This window comes from Pleurodeles waltl, chromosome 5 (assembly GCF_031143425.1).
Source record: "Pleurodeles waltl isolate 20211129_DDA chromosome 5, aPleWal1.hap1.20221129, whole genome shotgun sequence".
NCBI lineage: Eukaryota > Metazoa > Chordata > Amphibia > Caudata > Salamandridae > Pleurodeles > Pleurodeles waltl.
In genome coordinates, this window is record NC_090444.1 from 1,412,921,241 (window position 1) to 1,412,943,612 (window position 22,372).

At 48.5% G+C, this 22,372-nt stretch overlaps 1 protein-coding gene across 1 annotated transcript in view; it reads right to left on the minus strand.

Annotated features, from left to right (window-relative positions):
* The window catches only part of LOC138296506 (CD109 antigen-like), an 827,002-nt gene that overhangs the window by 639,566 nt on the left and 165,064 nt on the right, over positions 1–22,372 (minus strand). Inside the window, exon 5 of the mRNA XM_069235677.1 lies at positions 2,161–2,286. Within this exon, the coding sequence (XP_069091778.1) occupies positions 2,161–2,286 (126 nt within the window). The remainder of the gene's footprint in view (positions 1–2,160; positions 2,287–22,372) is intronic.

Sequence of the window (22,372 nt, forward strand, 5' to 3'; positions counted from 1 at the left end):
ACCACAGCACTCACATACAATGTATCGATTGAAGAAAATACAGGTAAGAGATTACGGGCCAGATGTAGGTAGAACACAAATTGCAAGTTGCAATTTGCGAGTCAAAGCGACTCGCAAATTGCAACTCGCAATTCGCGATGCAGAAAGTTGTTTCAGACACCTTCTGCGACTCGCTATGGGGTCGCAAAGACCCACCTCATAAATATTTATGAGGTGGGTCGCAGTTTGCGACCCCATAGCGAGTCTAGGCACTCACGGGGATGGTGGCCTGCTGGAGACAGCAGACCACCATGTCCGTGACTGCTTTTAAATAAAGCAGTTTTTTTTTTTCTCTTTGCAGCCCGTTTTCCTTAAAGGAAAACGAGCTGCAAATAGAAAAAAATACCGAAACCTTTTGTTTCGGTTTTTTTCAGAGTAGGCAGTGGTCCATAGGACCGCTGCCTGCTCTGAAAAAATAATTTTGTGAGCATTCACAAAGGGGAAGGGGTCCCGTGGGGACCCCTTCCCCTTTGCAAATGAGTTACCATCCACTTCAAGTGGATGGTAACTGCGAGTTGATTTGCGACCGCTTTCGCGGTCACAAATCAACTTAAATCGCGGTGCGAGTCGCAAATAGGAAGGGAACACCCCTTCCTATTTGCGAGTCGGAAACACATTTTGCGAGTCGGTTCCGACTCGCAAAATGGGTTTCTGCATCGCTTGAGGGCTTTTGCACCTCGCAAACTGAGTTTTTCGCCATTTGCGAGGTGCAAAAGCCTACCTACATCTGGCCCTACATGTAGAAACTGTGAACGTAAATGATCGGTATTCTTCTTGGTGTTCCAGAAAGTCATTTATTGGAATAGATTTTCGTAAAAGTAGAAATGCAGTCAAACAGGCACAGCCAACACGTGTTTTGTCACATCCGTGACTTTATCAAGGCTATATGGCTAGTAGGTAAGCTGAGTATCCATGAGACGCAGGTGTCGATGGTACCTGTGTAGGTATAGTGTAACCTGAAGAAACCATCCAATGTGTTACACATCAATAGTAATCAATGGTTTTAAGGGAAGAGGTCCCGTCCAAAGTATAGCTTCTGTGCGTACAATTTTAAGGACCTTGGTAAGTCCGTGTGTAAGGTATGTTTAGCTCTCATGCCGAGTGATGACGATGCTTTGTATTGTGTTTGCACTACATAAACCAGCTGGAGGGTGAGAGGCTGTGATAAAATTACCAGAAGGCAGGGGTGGGTTTTGAAAAAACAACAGAGTGGATGGGTTTTGAAAGAACAACAGGGAGCGAGGGATTGTAAAATAACAGAGATGGGAGAGAGGGGATTTTAAAAAACAGCAGAGAGTGGGATGAAGACAGGGGTGAAGCAGATGGCCTGAAAAGGAAAAAAAGAGTACCTGCAGGAGCGTGCAGCACACTGGCCGCCGGAAGTAGTACTTGGCCCAGGGTCCACTTGGCAGGGTGAAGACTTGATGCCCAAGAGGAAGAGGGAGGTGAGGAGGTGGTACTGATCAACATGAAGCAAGGAAACAAGAGTGACGTAGGACCCAGCCAATGGTATGTCAAGGTAAATGATGGGTGGGTTTTGAGCCCAAGAAAAATGGGGGGATTTAAAAATACCAGAGACGAGAGGGGGTGGGGGTTTAAAACCAGCTAAAAGCAGGAGGAGGGTGGGTTAAAAAAACGAAAGAGAGCTGGAGTAGGGCAGTGGGAAGGAGAGGGCCCAAAGTGTTAAAAAAAAAGGATGCCTGCAGGAGCCTGCAATGAAAGCACACAGGCCACTAGAAGCAGTGATTGGTCCAGGCTCCACTTGTCAAGACAAAGTCTTGAAGTCCAAGAAAAATAGGAGGAGGTGCAAACAACCAGAAACAAGAAAATGAGAGTGACGTAGGACCCAGCTAATGGCAAGTCAAGGTAAGTAATGGGTGGACTCTAAGCCCCTTTTAAGATTTTTTAAATATATTTCACAAGCACTGTGCAGGCAAAACCTAAATTTAACAACAACAAAAACATATGCCCTGTTTTATATTATAAAACAATAAATCATTTTCGAGAAAAATAGTTTGAAGCCACTTCTCACGTTTCAATTGTTTATTCTTTTCCTATGGTAAAGCAAAGTATTGGTGCACTTTAGAACAAGAACGTTACATTTCTAGTGGGGGTACTTACGTCGTAATGTACTTCTATTGCCCAGACTCCAAATTGAGGGATATCCGATAACAAAAACTCTTTGGAAGCAACTCCCAGATATGTTTGCACTGACAGCCAATGCTGGATCAGATTACCTGAAGGGTCCTGCATAATAAAATTGAGAATTTGACAAATACTTAGAGTAGCAGCACCACTACTTTAGTAGACAGTTAACTGGAATACTAAATTAATTGCGCAAAACATATTTAGAGATAAACTGGAAAAACAATCACAAAACAGTTTTAGCACTTAAGAAGTTCGTGCGTCGCAAAATAGTATAAACGTTGCAAAGTTTCTATAAGAAGTGTGAAATCCATACAACACAAATTAGGAGTCTCTAAGGGAAAAGCAACATGTAAATGAAAATGACAGAAAACAATAATTGTGCAATATGGTTAAGCTTTCTGTACGGGCCAAAACATAACACTTCTGTAAACAAAAATAGCACAACTAGGCCACGTTTCATTTAGCACTGCAAGAAACTGCGGAAACCTCAAACTGCAACATGAGAACAAAACTGTCTGAACGTACAACAAACGGGCCCATTCCTAAAAGCATTTATAAGCACGGAAAATTCCACTATTCTCTTTTACATACTTTAACATGCCTTTGTAAACATCCAAATATTGGTTAGCAAAAGTGCGAAGACGATATAGTCCTATCAATTTGTTCTTATTGTAAATTGAAACAAAAAGCGTGTTTTGAGAGCATGAACAATGGTTTTACAAGAGTAAGGGCCAGATGTAGCAAGAAGGCAAATTGAGAGTTGCAATTTGCGAGTCCTTCCGATTCGCAAATTGCAACTCGCAATTTGCTATGCAGAACGGTGTCTCAGACACCGTCTGCGAGTCGCTACGGGGTCGCAAAGACCCACCTCATTAATATTAATGAGGTGGGTCGCAATTTGCGACCCCATAGCGATTCAGGGCACTCACCGAGATGGAGGCCTGCTGTAGTCAGCAGACCTCCATGTCCGTGACTGCTTTTAAATAAAGCAGGTTTTTTTTTTCAAAGTACCAACCCGTTTTCCTTAAAGGAAAACGAGCTGCACTTTGAAAAATAAACCGAAACCTTTCATTTCGGTATTTTTCAGAGCAGGCAGTGGTCCATTAGACCACTGCCGGCTCTGAAAAATAATTTTGTATGCCAGACACAAAGGGGAAGGGGTTACCATCCACTTCAAGTGGATGGTAACTGCGAGTCCATTTGCGACCGCGGTCGCAAATGGAATTACATCGCATTGCGACTCGCAAATAGGAAGGGGACACCCCTTCCTATTTGCGACTCGGAAATGCATTTTGCGAGTCGGTTCCGACTCGCAAAATGCATTTCAACATAGCAAAGTGGCTTTAGCGACTCGCAAACGGCGTTTTTCGCCATTTGCGAGTCGCTAAACCTTTGCTACATCTGGCCCTAAGTTCCCACAGTTTTGATTCATCCTTGCAAATAAAGCAGAACAACTCCTATAACAGCAAGAATACAGTGTGAAAAAACAGTGTTTAATCCCACAAGCTCTGGTTGGCAGAGTTAATCTCGTTGAAATGTTGCACCTCTGAACACATCCCACTCTAGCAGGACAAGTATTTCTCTTCAACATTAGACCAACTTAAAATTTCTTCTGACTCAAAAATGTGCTGCCATGAATACATCTCAAAGTTGATTTGACGCCAGATAACCACTGCAAACATCCACTTGAGAAATGCCAGATCTCAATTTATTTTGGCCTCCTAGTGTCTCTCTATCACTCACATAAGTGCAGCTGCCTCATCACTAGTTCTTTAAGTAATAGACAGTAACTCTTTAATGTCGAGTGTGAAAACAGCAGTGCATGTGCACATCTAATTCTTGCGTCGCATCAGACTCCGTTCCACATTTTGTCTTTTGAGCACTTATGTTCATCACAAGACTACGTAATTTGAATTTTCAATACTACAGGGTTTGACAGCTCTTATTAATTACTGAACTCTTATTTTTGGAAAGCATACTCGCCAAGGGAGACCAGGGTCGTTTTTTCAGAATTATTATTGGTCCTAGTACCCATGCTGGTAGATGTTACTGTTCAGGACAGAAGGGTTTCTGACTCTGTGACAATCGCTGAACCACAACCACAAGGGAATTGGTCTGGATTAAAAAAAATCCTGGACTACACATCCTTTGGCGTCTAGACTCCCAGCTCTGGCTGATTGGTTCTTTATCATGGAGCCATTAACATCACCATCCTCATAATTCACACAATCAGTGAATAATCTATGACAAACATCGTGCCCAATTTGGATTGGTTTATTATTTTCAGCATTTTTGTATGTTACAAAAGACTTCTAAAGCTGCACCTGACGGGAAATCAGAATATGGTGAGAAATCTCCAACGTATAAGAAGTAGAGCTGCATTTACATTCAGTGAGAGTTTATACAGGAAATAAAGATGCAAATTGCACAATGTGCCAGGGAGGTCTCTGGTGATGTGTTTGCAGTGGGGACAACCAGGATGAGTCTGACGGAGGTGTTTTGGATGTGCTGTACTTTCTTCAGGGTCCTCTGGGTGGTGCCGGCGTAGAGGGCGCTGCCATATTCAAGTCTGCTGTTGACCAGGGCATGGGTTACTGTCTTGCAGCAGTCTTTTGGGATCCGTTTGAAGATTTTCCAGAGAAGTTGGAGTGTGTGGAAACAGGAGGATGCAACAGAGATGACTTGGTGGGGCATGGTGAGCGATGAACACAGGATGAAGCTGAGGTTACATGTGTGGTTTGTTGGAGTGGGGGTGGTGGTGCCAAGAGTAGCAGCCCACCAGGAGTTGTCCCAGGCTGATGTGGAGGGTCCCAGGATGGGGATCTCGGTCTTGTCAGAGTTGAGCTTGAGGCAGCTTTTCTTCATCCAGGCGGTGATGGCTTCCATCCCATTGTGGAAACTCTTCTTGGCAGTTTTAGGGTCTTCAGTCAGTGAGATGATCAGCTGGGTGTCGTCGACATAGGAGATAATGTTCAATCCGTGGTTCCTGATGATGGACGCAAGCACGGCCATGTAAATGTTGAAGAGTGTAGGGCTCAGGGAGGAGCCCTGGGTTACTCCGCAGATGATCTTCGCAGGTTCTGACAGGTACAGCAGGAGTCTGACTGTGTTCTGCCAGTCAGGAAGGAATGTAACCACTGTAGGGACTTTCCACAGATGCCAACAGCATGGAGTTTGAAGCAGAGGGTGTGTTGGAAGACTGCGTCAAAGGCGGCTGATAGGGCTGCTGTTTGGCCGCAATCGAGCAACAAGCAGATGTCATTTGTAGCAGCGAAGAGGGCGGTCTTCGTGCTGTGGTGGCTCCTGAAGCCTGATTGGGAGATGTCCAGAATATTGTTGTCCTCGATGTCTTTGCAGAGCTGTGCGTTGATGGCCTTTTTGATGACCTTGGCTGGGAAAGGCAGCAGAGAGATGGGGCGGTAGTTCTTTAGGTCCGGGGGGGTCAGCCGTGGGCTTCTTCAGGAGTGGGTGGATCTCAGCGTGCTTCCAGTCCTCGGGGAAGGTAGTCATCTCCATGGAGCAGTTAAGAGTGTGGTGGAGCTCGGGTGCAATGAAGGTGTTGGCTTTGCTGAAGATGTGGTGAGGACAGGGATCAGTAGGGGCTCTGGAGTGATTGCTGCTCATGATGGAGTGGTTCTCGTCCGTGGTGAGAGGGGTTCAGCAGTGCAAGTTTTGTGAAGGCTCAGAGAATCTGAGCTGGAGGGTTGTTGGTGGGCTCGGAGGGTCTTGGGGTCCAAAGCTATAATAGATGTCCTTGATTTTTCAATGGAAGAAGGTGGCTAGTCTGTCGCAGAGGTCCTGAGATGGAGGGATGTTTGCAGTTCCTGATTGGGGTTTGGTGAACTCTTTCGCCACAGCGAAAAGCTCTTTGGTGTTGTGTGTGGTGGCGTTGATACAGTCCTGCAGGACTGCTTTCCTAGTCTATCTGATGAGGCAGTGGGGGGGATTTGATGGCGGAATCGGAGGCCGCGAGGTCTTCTGAGGACTTGCTGTTTCTCCATCTTTTTTCTAGCCATCTGCAGGTACACCTGGAATGTGGGGGAGAACCAGCTGGCTTTCTTGAGGTTGTGTTGGGCTGAGGTCATTCGGAGTGGCTCTAGGGTGTTGGTGCATTTGAAGATCAATAGCTGAGAATGGAGATGTCTGGTGCTGATCCCGGGTTAATCCGTGTTTCAGTCAGAAAGGAGACAGCAGACAGTGGAGCATCCTGTGTTCAGCACATGGAAGGTCTCTGCATTGTAGCGATGGATGGTGAGGGGTCCAGGGTTCGTGGCATTGGGCAAGGTCCAGGTGCGGATGGACGCAGGCGGGCTTGCCTTTGGTACGCCTTTGGTGCACCAGTAGTGCATCCCTTGCGCAGGGCTGCCACTGAGAGGTGGAGGGTCTGGTCAGCTGGGAGGCGGGAGGGCAAGAAAGCACTTCACATGAAGGGGAGGGCTGCAGGGGCAGCAGCAACAGGGACAGAGCGCAGGGAGAAGGAAAATGCACAAAAAGTAAAAAAGTTGAAAAACAAGATTAAGGAGGCAGAATAAGAAAAAGAAAAAGAGACAGGAAGAAACATAGCTGACAGAAAGCAAAAGACACATACAGACAGATGGCCACTAGGCCACCAGGGATCAGGTGCAGGCGGGTGCCTGCGGATGGAGGTGGGCCCCAAACTGAGGCCCATATTTATACTTTTTTTGGCACCGCATTTGCATAATTTTTTGATGCAAAAGCTGCGCAAACTTACAAAATACAATTATATTTTGTAAGTTTGCACCGATTTTGCATCAAAAAATTAAGCAAATGCGGCGCTAAAAAAGTATAAATATGGGCCTGAGAGTCAGGTAGGCTCTCAGTTCGATTAGCAGCAGAGGCAGCAGCAGCAACAGGTGGAGCTGCGCAGAGGGGAGTGGGCAGACGCTGACCAGGTCAGAGGAGTTGCCTTCTCATTATGCAGCAGCCACTATTAAGAGGGGAGGGAGGCAGGAGTATCCGGTCAGCTGGGAGGCTGAAGGGCAGGAAAGTGCTTCGCAAGGAGGGGCTGGGGCCGCAGGGGCAGCAGCAGCTGGGATAGATGGCGTGGAGCGGGAAAAGACACAAAAGTAAAAAAGGATAAAAATGAGGCAGAATAAGAAAAAAAAGAGACAGGCAGTAGTATAGATGACAGAAAGCAAAAGACACACACACAGACAGATGGCTACCAGGGATGAGGTACAGAGTTGTGCCTGCATGTAGAGGTGGGCCTCGAAGAGTCAGGCAGGCTCTCAGTTTGATTCACATCAGAGGCAGCAGCAACAGGTGGAGCTGCACAGAGGAGAGGAAACAGACTCTGATCAGGAGATCAGAAGAGTCCTAGGATAAGGCTCCTGTGAGCAAATCAATGTAGCATGTCTCAAGATATCTGATGCTGAAACTACAGGTGATAGATGATTCTTTCATCATCCTGCCTGGATGTGCTGAGGCTTTGAATGCCCATTGTGGTAGGAAAATTTTAGGATGAACCATCTGTTACAAAGTAGAGGTGGGCGAGCTACTGACGTCTTCAGCTGGCTCGAGCTGTGGCTCAACTGAAGGTCCTCTTGGACTTTTGAGTCCAACACGAGACAAGCCTGCTCCATCTTACCTGTCTGTGTAGTCCCTTTTTCTTGTGGGCAAGCCTGTCAAGCTTTGCTCTTTTAAGCCAAATATCACTGTTCACTATCATAATTTACCAGGGCATTTATATTCAGGTTTATGAGGAATTTAGGAGATTGTGTCAGTGGTCTAGTAGCGCTGCTTTTGACTGGGGGATTCATTACCCAATGACGCAATATCTAAAGCATTCTCCCACCTGGAGGCCATATTCCTCTTTCACTTGTGCAAATGATTTCACTGTCCCTTTCAAGCACGTCACAAATTGGACAACAACCTAATTTCCTCCACATCCTACAGCTCCCGAACTCCTGGTTTGTTGTGAATTCTAGGCTTCCTCATATGGGTCTAAAAAAGGGGAAGGGAATGCAGTCAGCCCCAGCCTAGTCCCTGTTTGGTCCCAGACGCTAAGTAACACCCTCATGATTGGCGATATAGAACTTTACATTTCAGTGGTGATTTGGCAACCACTGAACTTCTGATGGTTATTTATTGGGCAGCGAGTGGACAGTCAGGCATCACACCACATCTGCTTACCCTCTCATTCATTCAATAAGATATTTCCACACATCAGGAAACCATGGACCATCTTCTCTTGGTTGAATTATACTCTCATTGTTTTCACCTGCCTTATGTATTCCAAATACAGATGTTTTTGCTCTTGATTGTCTTCCATCAATATATAAACAAGGTATATTAGATTATGGGAGGCACAAACATTTTCTTCTCACCAATGAAATAGCACTGACATTTTATTGGCTAACATTATGTCTGATAGTTGGTTGCCTCCGACCACTGGAACAGTGTGATCAAAGCCAGCTGTTGCATTTTAGCCGAGATTAATGAGTGATTAAGACCTTCAGATTTAGAGAAATTGATCTTAAAGCCTGACATGGCATGACATTCGTATAGCCTGACAGACATGAAATTATTGTGGCTCTGTCATAGTTGGCAAGGATAATGAAACAAAGATCTGCCAATAACATTATCCCAAACTCAGAGCCAGTTTCTACAGGCCTAGATTTATGCCTGTAGAAACTGCATTCTCTCATGCTTGCTGTGCAATGGGTTCCAAGAATAGAGCAGATTAGCAGCAATAAGGCATCTTGGGCCAGATGTAGCAAAACAAAAATTTGCGACTCGCATTTTGCGAGTTGATGCGACTCGCAAAATGCGAGTCGCAAATTGGAATGCAGGGAAAATATACGTGCCGAAATAGCGACTCGCACCCGGACTCGCAACGCAGTGTGCGAGTCCGCAGATTGCGAGGTTGCTTTTTGCGAGTGTGCAAAACACGAACTCACAATTAGCGAGTAGATGTCGCAAATTGCGATTACCTTGAAAATTGATCACAGGTGCAGCAGAACACTCCAGAAACCACTCCAGAACACTCTGGAAACACTTCCTGGCACATGATGATGACATCACAGCCAGGAAGTTTACTAATACACCTGGGAGGAGGGAGGACCACACCCTTTTATAACTGCCGAATTTCACACAGGACAAACAGCAGCTGCCATGGAGGGAACACCAAGGAAGAAGAAGCTGAAATTCTCTGAGAGGGAGCTGGAGGTGCTGACAGAGGAATGCTGTCAGCACTATGATGACTTGTTTGGGATATCAGCCCTCAATGTTCCTGAAGCCACCAAGAAACAGCTGTGGCAGGACATACAGGACAAGATTAATTCCCTGGGGATGAGCCATAGGACCATCAACGACATCAAGAAAAGGTGGTATGACCTCCGCTCCCGGACCAAGGAGAGTGTGGCTGAAAGGCTCCGGGAGATGAGAGGCACAGGAGGGGGACCATCGTCTGTGCCACCACCCACACCCCTGGAAGAAAGGGTGGAGGAAACCTTGGAGCAGGAGGCAGTGTCTGGATTTGGGGACCTGGACACCTCAGAGCCCAGCACATCAACCGGTGAGTACCATGTGATATGCCTGTACCCCTATCAATGCCATACCCCCACCCACCATGTACACAGGGGCATGCACAACCAAGATAGCTCCATTTCAGGGTAGCAAATGCCAGAATGATGCATTATGGGAAATGTAGTCAAGTAGGCAGTTCATAGGCAAATGTTTATTATGAAGTGTGCAATAGATAGTAGACACTGACAGTCTGTTCCCCATGTCCCACAGGTCTCCAACAAGACACCACCAACACTCCAAGCAGCCAGGCCCATGAGGACACCGCAGGACCCGCCAGCACCCCCACCTGCACGGTCAGCAGCATCCCTGCAGTAGCCACACCTGCTGCAACAATTCCACAAGAGGCTGCCCCAGCAACAGGCAGGGATGAGACAGGTGGAAGCACAGGGCAGCCACCGCTGCGCAGGTGTCGCAGGTCCATACCATCAGGGCTGCAGTCTGCATCCGGGCTACTTCCTCCCAGCACCAGTGAGGCACATCTGCTGCGTGGTCAGCGCCTACAGAATAGAATTTTGGGGAGGATTAGTGGTGTGCTGCACCGCTTCGTGCGCAATAACCATGCCAGCATGCAGCACCTCAACACAAGGATGGACATGATTTGCAATAACACTGGGGACCTTGCCCTTGCCATGAGGGAACTGGCGGGAGGACTACTGGCCCAGGCCGAGGGTGGGCGGCGCAGGGATCGTCAGCTCATGCACAGACTGGACAGGATGGGCACATCCATCGGCAGGCTCGCCATGAACACCACAGGCCTGTCGAGGAGGACAGTTGGGCTGAAAGTGGAGATGGGCCATTTCGCTGGGGATGTGGCTAGGGGCCTGGGACGTCTGACCCACATTATAGAAATGATGGAGACACGGGAAATGTCTAGGGGCACAGGGGAAACACCCCAGGACAGTGAGGAGGGCTCGACAGTGAGCAGTGTCTCTGTCACTGACAGCAGGGTGCTCAGGAGTGGCAGGCAGAGCACCATGGAAGCACCAGGGACCAGCCAGGCTGGCAGGAGGGGCAGAAGGTCTTAGAGATCACCCTGGACCATAAAATGTGGCACATGACGTGAATGTGCCACATGCCTGGTTAGCATTTCCATGCCCATGGACAATCAGTACTTGTGAATAGTTTCATTAATGCACTAATAAAACAGTTATTTTTGTTCCACTTAACAAATGGAGTTTTTGGTCAATAGGTGAGTATGGTGGGAGTTGACACGTACCGTCCAAAATATTGTGTTGCAATGTGTTCCGTTCTCAGTCTGCCTTGATTAGCTATACTCCTATCCCCATGATGGCGATGTGGTTGTTCTTGCTCTTCATCATCAGGATCTGGGTCTGCAGGGGTGAGAGGTAGCCCACGTCGGGTGGCTATGTTGTGGAGGATGGCGCATGCGACCACAATTTTGAATGCGGTAATGGGGGTGTATTGGAGGGCACCTCCACTGCGGTGGAGGCATCTGAATCTTGCCTTCAGGAGTCTGAAGGTGCGATCGATGAGGTTCCTGGTCCTCTTATGTGCACTGTTGTATTGCCTCTCTGAATCATTGCTGGGTGTTAAAAACGGAGTCATGATCCAAGGCCTAAGAGCATATGCACTGTCACCTGTTGGGCACAAAAAGTACACTGTTAGGAAGTCCAGATTGTCGTGCACAGTGACCTGTGTGTATGTCTGCAAGTGTCTGTGGCTCTACCTAGGAGGTAACCTTCTCCGAATTCCCCACGTTCCAGGCGTTGATGTATCCCACTATGCCTAAAAATGTATGAGTCATGGGTACTGCCTGGAAACTTAGCTACAATGTCCGTGATGACATAATGGGCGTCACAAACAACCTGAATATTGAGTGAGTGGGTACACTTTCTGTTGCGGAAAAGGTGTTCTAGATTAGCAGGGGGGCATATTTGAATGTGTGTCTAATCTACACACCCTATGACATGGGGAAAGTGGGCAATGCGGTAAAAGTCCAGCTTGGTGCTGTTCATTTCAGCCTCATTCCTTGGTAAGTATATGAAGTGGGACATGTGCGTGACTAAGGCATCTAGGAATGCCCTGAGGAACCTTGACACTGCACTTTGGGATACCCCACCTGCCACAGCAATGACCCCCTGATAGCTCCCTGAGGCCAAGAGGTGCAGTGAGCATAGCACTTGCACATGCAAAAGGATGGCGCAGCCACGCAGAGTCTGGTGTTCTAGCTGTGGTTTGAGTAAATCTATTAATTCTAGTATGGCTGCGCTGCTAAGGCGGTATTTGTCATAGATCTCTTCCTCAGTTTGCTGAAAAAGAGTCTGCCTTGTTCTATATATCTTCTCCTGTCTGTGGCCCCTCCTCCTCCTCTGCTGGGCTGCGTGGACTCTCCTTCTCACTGCTATCAGGTATATCTCCGCCATCTTGTGTAACCCAGATGCATTCTGGGTCTCCTTTTATACTTTGGTAATGGTTACCACCTGCTATGAGTTAGTGGTAAATGGGACATGCAAACTGGGCTTTTTGCGACTAGTCGCAATTTGCGAGTTGCAATTGCATAAGGTTTGCGACTCGCAAAAAGCGACTTGGTATTTGCGGGTCGCAAAATGGGGTCGCAACGGATGCGACTCGCAAACGGGTCCCATCGCTTTTTGCAAGTCGGAAATGGGCTTTTTGCATCCCATTTCCGATTTTGCACTGTCGCAAATTGCGATTCAGCCCGTTTGCGACTCGCAAAACTTTGCTACATCTGGCCCCTTATCTGCATCTTTCCGGACAGAGCATCATTCAGTCTGAGACGGGCTGAGGGAGTTCGGTACCCTGTCATGACTCATCTTACATACCCCTCAGCTGGGCCCAGTTGCTTCAACGTGTCCTTCAGGAAAGCAAGTTCACCCTGACAAAGCATCTGATGACAGAACTATCCTCCTTGCACCCTTACGAGAAACATATATGAGGCACAGCACCTTTTTCATATTGTGTGATCTGTTTCTGCCTGGAATAAATCCAGCAAGATTAGGATGAACTAAGACCAGCATGTGAGACCTGTATTTTGTCAATTGCTTTGAACAATAAAGGCCAGTAGCAAGCACTGTCTAGAGACAACTCTTTGGCTTTAGTATGAGGGAAGAGGCTGCTTCCGTAATCATGAGTGGCAGCATCCATGTGTTAGATGTACTGATTAGCACAAAAATCAATATTACCAATGAAGACAGCATGGAGGCTTCATAGAACCCAGCCAAAGACAGTTGGGTCCTAGTGTCTTATCACTTCCAATATCTTTTCCTTCTTTATTCACACCTCTATGTCTTATAGGGCCTCCTATGAATGTTGTGGGACCTCTGCTTCCCTTCAGTTAGTATCATCACCTCTATATATCTGTGTCCTTGCTCCGCTCTGATTTTGCATCTTCTCTCATCAGTAGTGTCCTTGGTTTAATTTTAATTATTACCCAATGCCTCCTAGCTTGTCTGTCAATAAATGTATTTGATAACAAACAACCTGAGTTACTGGTATCCTTAAGGTATATTATATACAGTTTTGCCACGGTTTGATGGGCCCTATCCTTTTCTCTCTTCTTGATTTGGCTTTTCAATACAATGATCTATCTCCAAACCTTTCGTAAACTTGTTGCTTAGTGTTCCTTTTATTCCTCCTCTAGCTCTGTCTGAGTTCTTTGCTACTTCCACCCACGTCTAATTCAGGCATGCTGCCTCAGCTGTAAAGTACCATCTCACCACTGTCTTAAGTGTGTCCCACCGAATTGCTCTGCCTACCTCCCCATTTTTCTTTATCATGAGGTAATCTTTATTGCTTTGACAAACATTGGTGGTCATTATGAACATAGCGGGAAATACCGCCGACCGCCATGGCAACGGTGAACTGAAGACCGTCAGTGGCGGTGAACAGCACACCTCCATATAATGATGCCAAAAACAGAAACCTCCAAAAATCCTGCAACCTCCAGCCACTGCGAGGGCCCATGATGGCGGAAAGGCTGTATACCCCATCCCACCACCTCCAAGCAGACAAATCCTCCGCCCACCAAATAATGATTCACAAATCACTGTGGCAGATATTGGATGTCGAACGACCATTGGTGGTACGGACCGCCACGGCTAGCAATGGGACCCAACAACAAGAAATGCACACATTGGCAAGTCTGAAACCCACACGCCTGTAATGCATGTACCACCCCACCTCTCGAACTTCCACCAGGACCGCACCCCCACTCAGGCCACAACATCCACATCCAGTCACCCTGCATGCCAATAAACCCACTAACAGGCCCACATCCCTCCCCCTATGCACAGTCACCTAACCCTGCAAGGATTCACAATGGCACTACTGCACCTACAATGCACCTCCACATCCCATGCAAAATGAAAGGATAATCCCACAAAAGGTCCCTGCATATCCAGACAGGGGAATAAACAATAAAATAGGGCAGGGCTGTGCATCCTTATTCGATTTTGTACATGTAACATACATGTCCACTCCCCCTCACAGGCACCACCACCCATGCCACCCGGATGGAAAGGCCAAGGAGTGCCAGCACCCCACACGAAGACAGAGGCCCCACTCAGGAAACTGGAGAGGGATGTATGAACAGTGAGGAATACCCTGGCCCGTCACACAGTCCTGGACTGTCACCCTCCAGCAGCCCCACCCAGAATACCACTGACACCCCTACCAGCCAGCCACCAACATTAGCTCTGGCCAAACGACCCCACACCAGTGTCTCCAGGCCACAGACTGGGGGACCACATGTACAGAGGCCACAGTCTCCACCAACCAACAGGCAGGATGACAATGGCCCCAGTGCAAGTGGGACTGCCAGAACTGTGCAGGGGACACAGGCACGGGGGCTAGGCCCAGTGGGAGGGCATCATTGGCCAGGGGGGAGGCCAAAGGATGGATGCTGCAGCCCAGGAGGTGGTATCTGAGGTCCTGGGAGCATACCTCGATACCCAAGACAGGACGGGCCAGATCCTGGCCACCCTGGAGCAAAATCAAAGGCTGCAGATAGCACAACACCAAGATGCCATGGAGCAATGGAAGCAGCTCAATGCCACCATGGCAATCATTGCAGGGGTGCTGCAGCACCACTACCCTAGCCAGCCTGAGATCCCCACACACCTGGAAGCCCGTACTAGTAGCCAGGATACAGACCTGCCATTCACATCTGCAGCAGCAACTGAACTGGTGGCACTGACAGGGGACACACAGGAGACCAGCACCCCTAGCCATGCAGCCCAGCACCAGCCACGTGCCCTCAGACCCAGATATGGCACTAGAACACCTGCGAAGACCAAGGCCCCCGCTAAGAAGTGACTCTGCCCTGAACTATCTCCCATGTGTGCCACTGTGCTACCATCTAGACCCGCCAATACTAACATACCAACTTGCAAGGGACATATGGACCAACACCCACTGCCACCAATCGCTGAGCCCAGGTACCTGGTATGGATATGCACCATGAGCCCACTCACTACCACTGTGCAGGGCACCTATGAAATTGTGACACGTAATAAAACACATCTACACCAATTTGTATGTCCCCTGTCGTTATGAGAAGTCAATTGTAAGTGTGAATGCAGTAGCCAGTCAATTCCATAATCATACCTTTATTGCAGGAATGTGTCACAACAGTGTCTGGAGTATGTCAAAATATACACCATGTTTGTTTCCATGGCACATGCCATCTCAGTCTTCAGGTAACAGTGTCAATGACTACAGATACCACATCCCCAAGCAAATGAGTCAGACGAACATTATGCAGTGCAGACAACAGCATCAGTGAACAGTACCTCATATGCACTGGAAGTATAGGCAGATCAGATGGTTCCTGGAGTTTACATCTTCCCCCCTTCATCCTCCCCATCACTCTCATCCCCTCTCAGGGGTTCCAGGTCTGGATGTACAGCACCCTCCTCCTCTAGAAGGGGGATAGCTCTCCTCACAGCCAAGTTGTGCAGCATGCAGAAGGCCACCACTATTCTACACACCTTCTCAGGGCCATAGCACAGGGATCCCCCAGAGAGATGGAGGCAATGAAATCTAGCCTTCAGGAGACCTAGAGTGCGCTCAATCACCCTCCTAGTAAATCCATGGGCCTCATTATAATTCCTCTCTGCATCTGTCCTGGGATTCCTCACAGGTGTCAGGAGCCATTGCAAGTTGGGGTAGCCAGAATCACCTGCAAAAGTGGGCGAAAGAGGACTTGAATAAACTGCCATTACTTACATACAGCCTGGCTGTCAGCTATATACTGATCCAGTGTCATACACACTCACCTATGAGCCAACCTCTGCTCCCTTGTAGTTGTTCCATCATGTGTGGCACACTGCTGTTCCTCAGGACAAAGGAATCATGAACTGATCCTGGAAACCTGGCACTGACATGTGATATGTCGTGGTCAGCAGTACACACCAATTGTATGTTCATTGAGTGGAAGTTCTTTCTGTTCCTGTCTACCTGTTCATTCACTCTTGGGGGAATGACAGCTATGTGGGTTCCATCAATGGCACCTATCACATGGGGTATGTTAGCAAAGGCATACAATCCAGACTTGATAGCAGGGAGTTCAGCCCTTTGGAGAAACTTGAGATATGTCTGCATGTGTTGTACAAATGCATCCAGGAATTTTGACAGAATGAGGCTAAACTTTGGCTGTGAGAACCCTGCACCCATGCCCACTGTCACCTGAAATGAGCCGTAGCCAAAAAATGGAGTACAGATAGCACTTGTACTTCAGTAGGGATGGCATGCTGATTCTAATTAGCCAGTCTCAGTACAGGATCCTGTAAAGCACATAAGTCATGGATTGTTGAACGATTGAGTCTGTAGGTGACAATGATGTTACGTTCCTCCATGGTATCCAAATCAACAAGAGGTCTGTACACAAATGGGGCCCTCCCTCGCCACGTGGCTCTGTACCTATGGGGAATAAAGAACACATATGAGGGACACACATACACATGCAAAACATGTTGTGACTGAATAACTGTAGTGCAATACATAGGTTAGACACACAAGCGATGTATGATGTACAACATTAGGCACATGTATTCAGAGATATCTCTAGTCTAATGGCATGCCAGTGTGGATACATTACATGAGATGGGTGAATGTGAGGAACAGACACTCATGTGGGCAGGCAACTAAGGACTGGGATTTGTAGGCCCTGACCAGGTATTATGTATGTGGCACTAGCAAAATGGCAGCCTCCTGCCATCCAGATATCAAGGAGTGTAAGTGACATAATTCCACTGGCAGTAGTTGTCATGGCACAAGGCGTTGTTCACTGCTGTGCACCCATTCATTAGTTTAGGTGTTAATGGGGAAACTGGGCCTGTCATGATCGCCGCCGGCGGTGACGCTGCACACCACCATGGAGCGTACGCCATGTCATCACCACAATTTCACTTGGCTCCTGATTCCGGTGCATGCAATTACTCCACTGAGTGCGCTGCTGTGTCCTGACTCTGGTTACTCCAATGGCAAGAGTCATAGGGGAACGGGCCCCAGCTTTCACCACAGAGGAGCTCGAGAAGCTGGTGGACGAGGTCCTACCCCTGTATGCCCAGTTATATGGGCGACCAGAGGAGCAGGTGAGTTGGTGGTTGTCTTGCATGGATGTGTGTGATGGTGGCGGATGCCTGTGTGCATGTGTGCACGATTTGTAACTGCACAGGCATACATTGTGTGGCATGTACTGTTAGTGAGTTGTTAAAATGATCCTGTGGAGTTTCCGTCTCATAGGGGACGACATGTTGCTGTATCAGATAGGCATATCCTGATGTCTGTTTTTCTTCTCTGTATGTCCCATGCAGGTCAGTGCCCATCAGAAGAGGGGAATCTGGCAAACCACTGCCAAGGAGGTGTGGACCCTGGGGGTCTACAACCGGCGGAGCACCCACTGCAGGAAGTGGTGGGAGGACCTGCAGCGCTGAGCCAAGAAGACCTGTGAGGCCCAGCTGGGGAAGGCCTCCCAACGAGGAAGGGGTGCACATCGGACCCAGACCCCCCTAATGGCCCGCATTCTGGCGGTGGCATATCCGGATTTGGATGGGCGCTTGAAGGCAGCACAGCAGCCAAAACGGGGTGAGTACCAACACTGTTTAATGCTACTGTGATGGATGTGTTTGGGTGCTGTAGTTTGTATGCTGTCTAGTGCCAGGCACTCTGGCAGGTGTGTTCCTGCAGCCCTGCCCCCAAAGGAATGGATAGGGTGTGGGGCACATGTTGGCGAACCAAATAGGCCCATGGGGGGTTGATCTTCCTGTACTGCAGGATTCTTTGTTGGCCCATGGACTAGTGGATGCATTGGCTGGCCATAGTCCTCAATGTATGTAGTCCACACAGTTCGTCAGGTCTGTGTGTCATGTGGGAAATGAGTTGTATTGTGGGATAGTGGCCACTAGTCAGGGGCATAGTCATGACTATTGTTGTAGGTGCTGCGTGTAGGTATGTAAGCTGGATGTGGTTGTGTGTGCACCAAATATGTACAATCATACAGTTATTTACAGATTTCTCTCATGTTTTGTCTCCCCACCCCTGTGCTCTTGTATTCTTTGTGTACATCAGCATCATCTGGCGAGGAAGCAGTGGCACAGGCGAGTGGGGATGCAGCGGCCCATGGTTTCAAGGAGACAGTCAGCGGAGCACAAGAGGACCAGTGGGTTGGAGGGCGAGGGGAGTACCACAGGGGAAGCCACTACCACTGGCAGTAGTGACTCAGATACCTCCTCCGATGGCAGCTCCATGGTGGTGGTGGACCCTAGTGTGCCCACCCATTCTTTCTCATCTTCCGCCACCCACCATGCCATCTCCGCCCTCCCAGTTGCTCCCCGCGCAGTTGCCCGTGCCCGCTCACCCAGAAGGATGGGTGTCTCCTTTGCCCCAAGCACCTCATCCCCTGCCCCAGTCAGCCCTGCTGCCCTCACGGAGCAGGCTATTGACCTCCTGAGGACCATCTCTGTAGGGCAGACAACCATTGTGAAAGCCATCCAGGGACTAGCATCCCAGATGCACCAATGCAATGCATACCTGGAAGGCATTCATGGTGCAATGTCTGGTCTACAGAGATCTTTTCAGGCTCTGGCCTCCTCTTTGACGGCAGCCAGTGTCCCTGGTCTTTCTGTCCCCACTCCCACCACCTCTACCCCTTCCAGCACCCCACTCCCTTCACCCAACCCAAGCACACCTTCAGACAGCCATGCACACACCTCAACACACAAGAAGCACACAGGGAAAGACAAGCACCACACTTCCCACCACAGGCATACACACACCCAACATACAAAAGCACACACAACAACATCCACTTCCCCCAGTGTGTCCACCTCTCCGGCCTCCCTGTCACCTCAACATGCACACCCACAAGCACTGCACCCTCAGTCACTACTGCTGGCCCCATTCTTGAAGTCACCACAACATCTGACATCCAGTCATCCACCCCAGACACCACACCTGCACTCACCACAACAATTTTGGCTGGCACATGCAGCACACGCACCAGACCAGCAGACACCCAGACAACATCCATTTACACTGGCGGCCTGTCTTGTCCACATTGTCCACCCTCCCTCCTCCTAAGACACTCAAATGTTCCCAGACACCCACTCAACACACAGCCACCACACATCAGCATACTGTACAGGCACCTGCATCCACGTCCAGCATACCTACACCTGGTACATGCACTCTCTACCTCCACACCCACACCTTCCTCCTTATCCACCCCAACTTCCCCTAAGAAACTTTTCCTCTCCCATATTGACCTGTTTGAACCCACTGGCCCACCCCATCTCGTCCCTAAACGTGCCCATCTCCTTGCCCTGTCCACTCCTTCCTCGTTCAAGTCCGTCCCGGTCCGCCCTTCCCATTCCCATGCCCCTTCGCCAGAGAGGAAGAAGACCTGTGTTACCCCAGGTCCCTCTGCCACCCCTGGTCCAAGCCCCCTCCCCCACCTTCCAAGGGCAAGCCCAACCCAAACCCCCTCCACCTCCCAACCGTAAGCCCAAGCCCCCCTTCCAGGCGTAAGTCCCCACCCCCACCACACCCTGCCACTATTCTCTGACATGCTTGACTGCCCCATTGATGTCCCTTTACAGTGGAGTACCCTGTGCACATGTAGGAGTCAAGTCTGGCACATTTGGGCCCTTCAGGGTATTCTACATGGACTGGCCAGTGACCTTATTTGAACATTACCATGTGGATGTACGATTAAAGTTTGTGTGCCCAGTGGTGCTGTTGGCACAATTTGTAGATGTGGTTCATTGTTTCATTGTGGGTGTGTGGTGTGCACATGTGTGTACTTTTGTGCAGGTCTTTGTTGACTTGTGTCGGGTAAGTACCTCTTATTCTGGTGTGTATGGATTGAGATGTTGGGAGGGGTTGGGAGTGCGTTGCAGGGTGGGTGGGGTGGTTAGGTGTATAACTGTGCCCTTTCTTCCCATGTTTACTAGGTTGCGGTACTTACCGTTGTCATCTTCGTTGTTGGTTATGGCAGTGGGGGTATATTGCAAGGAGCAGGACTGGCATTATTTGCAACTCTCCCCATGTCTGCTTCGGCGTGTTGTGTGTGCCTCCGGTGAGTGTTTCCTTTTATTTGGTTCTTTTCGCAACGCTTTGCGTGGCAGTGGTTCCTGCCCCAGAACTGACGGTGGTCTTGTGCTTCATTATTTGTTAGGCGGGTGGGGCCTTTCCGTCAGCCTGTGGGCGGCCTCTTCCGTATTCGTCGGCACTACAATGATGGCAGTTTGTGGATGGACCACTACTTGTTTCTCATGTGCTTCATTATTTGGCGATCCGGACCACCAGCCTGTTGGAAGTAGTTACCGCCGGCGGAGCGGTGATTGCTGCCATGTTCAAAATGAGGGCCATTGTCAGACACCAACTGATCTCGGAAAAGCGCTTTGTTTAGCTTCTAGGACCCTTTAACTCCCTTATTAATCCCCAGGTGTGAAAGCAGGCGATCCTACTATATTGCTGGGCCTCCAAACTCACTGTTATCAATAACTGGTTGACTGGAGGGCTAGAGTGATCTGGCATACCACCTGGCACTGGCCCACTTTGGACTTAATAACATTATACACACCCTATATGGTCGACCCTTACCCTTCCACAATTCAGGAAGTTATTAAGGTGGTCTTTCTTGTCTGGCGGCAGCCAATAGATTTAGTCCAGGACAATACACCAGACTCCCTTCTGGTGACACCACTCGCTCAGCCACACAACATAACTGGAGGGCTTCAGAGGCTGGGACTTGATTGTGGTGACTACATTGGGAGAATTTTGGACCGGGCCACACATGTGCTCTTTTCAGTACCTGCAGTCTGTATTCAGACTTCAACATACTCAAATTAAAAAATGCTTAAAACTCCGAGATGCGCTCACAATTCACCCCACAGATCTCACCGATTTACCCACATTTAGCCCACTGGAGGCAAAACTGCTGATTGGACACTTGGGCCCTGGGGGCATCTCCCAGATCTACCACTACCCTGGTCTGCAATCCCCAAGAAGCACTTAACACCCTCCAGCACAGGTGGGAGCAGTGAGTGGGCAGCCTGGAAGACAATGAATGGTGAGAAGTCTGCATGACCCTTGTGAAATTGCCGTACCTACACACCTGCAAATGATACAACTACACTACCTGCATATTACCAAATCATGCTGCAGTAGCTCTGGTGCACAAGACTGCTCCCAAATCTTACTGCCCCGAATGCCCACTTCCGAACACCGATTTCTTACATGTGGTGTGGCAGTGCTTAACATTGATGATTCTATTGATATTCCTGAAGATCCAGGCATGGGTGGTGCAGTGTAGAATTACTCTACTTTACTTTACTCTATTGCTGAAGCTATGGCTTAAAAAACAATACATAAAAAACAGAAAGGAGGTGATCATGCCGCCATTATCTAACAAGTGTACAGGTCATGCTTCTCATCCTTGACCTGTAAGCATTTGTCTGTTAGTGTATGATCTAAATGTAGGTAGCTTTGTGAGCTGCGGAATAATGGGAGAGCTCTATCTAGAGTGAGTGTTTGCATTTCTATATGTCTACCAGTTCAGCCTCCTTTAACCATGTCCCAACCACCCTTGAGTCTTGTCTTGCTTCTGGTCTATCACTATGTTAAAGTCTCTTTTTCCCACTCTATGAGTATGGGACTTGTTCACAAGAAAACGTCATTATTTCTATCTAATGCATGCACGGATGTCAGGGTAATAGGTGTGTCTTTAAGTGACTCCCTCATATCACCACCCACCTACCAGACCTGTCTCTTTGGTAGTAATTCAATGTGAATAGACATAATTTGTAAATTAGAATGCTCGCCCTTGCCACCTTCTTATGTGCTGATGAGAAGTATTATTGAGGGGAGAGTTTTGATCAGAGGTGACACTGGTCACTCTCCAATAAATTAGTTCCTTGTAGCAGACATATGTCTGCATCCAGAAAGGGCACCTCATGTAAGATGCCCAGCCATTTTGCAGGTGTGTTAAAGCTTCTAAAGTTGTAGGTTGCAACCTAGGTATTGCATTTTATCAGTGCTCAACTATAATGTGTATCCCTGCATTTATCCCTGCTACTCTGTCTGAGTCACGCCCTAGGCATATATGCCCCCTTATTTGGGAGTTCCCTACCCCTGAACCATCCCACCCCTCCTG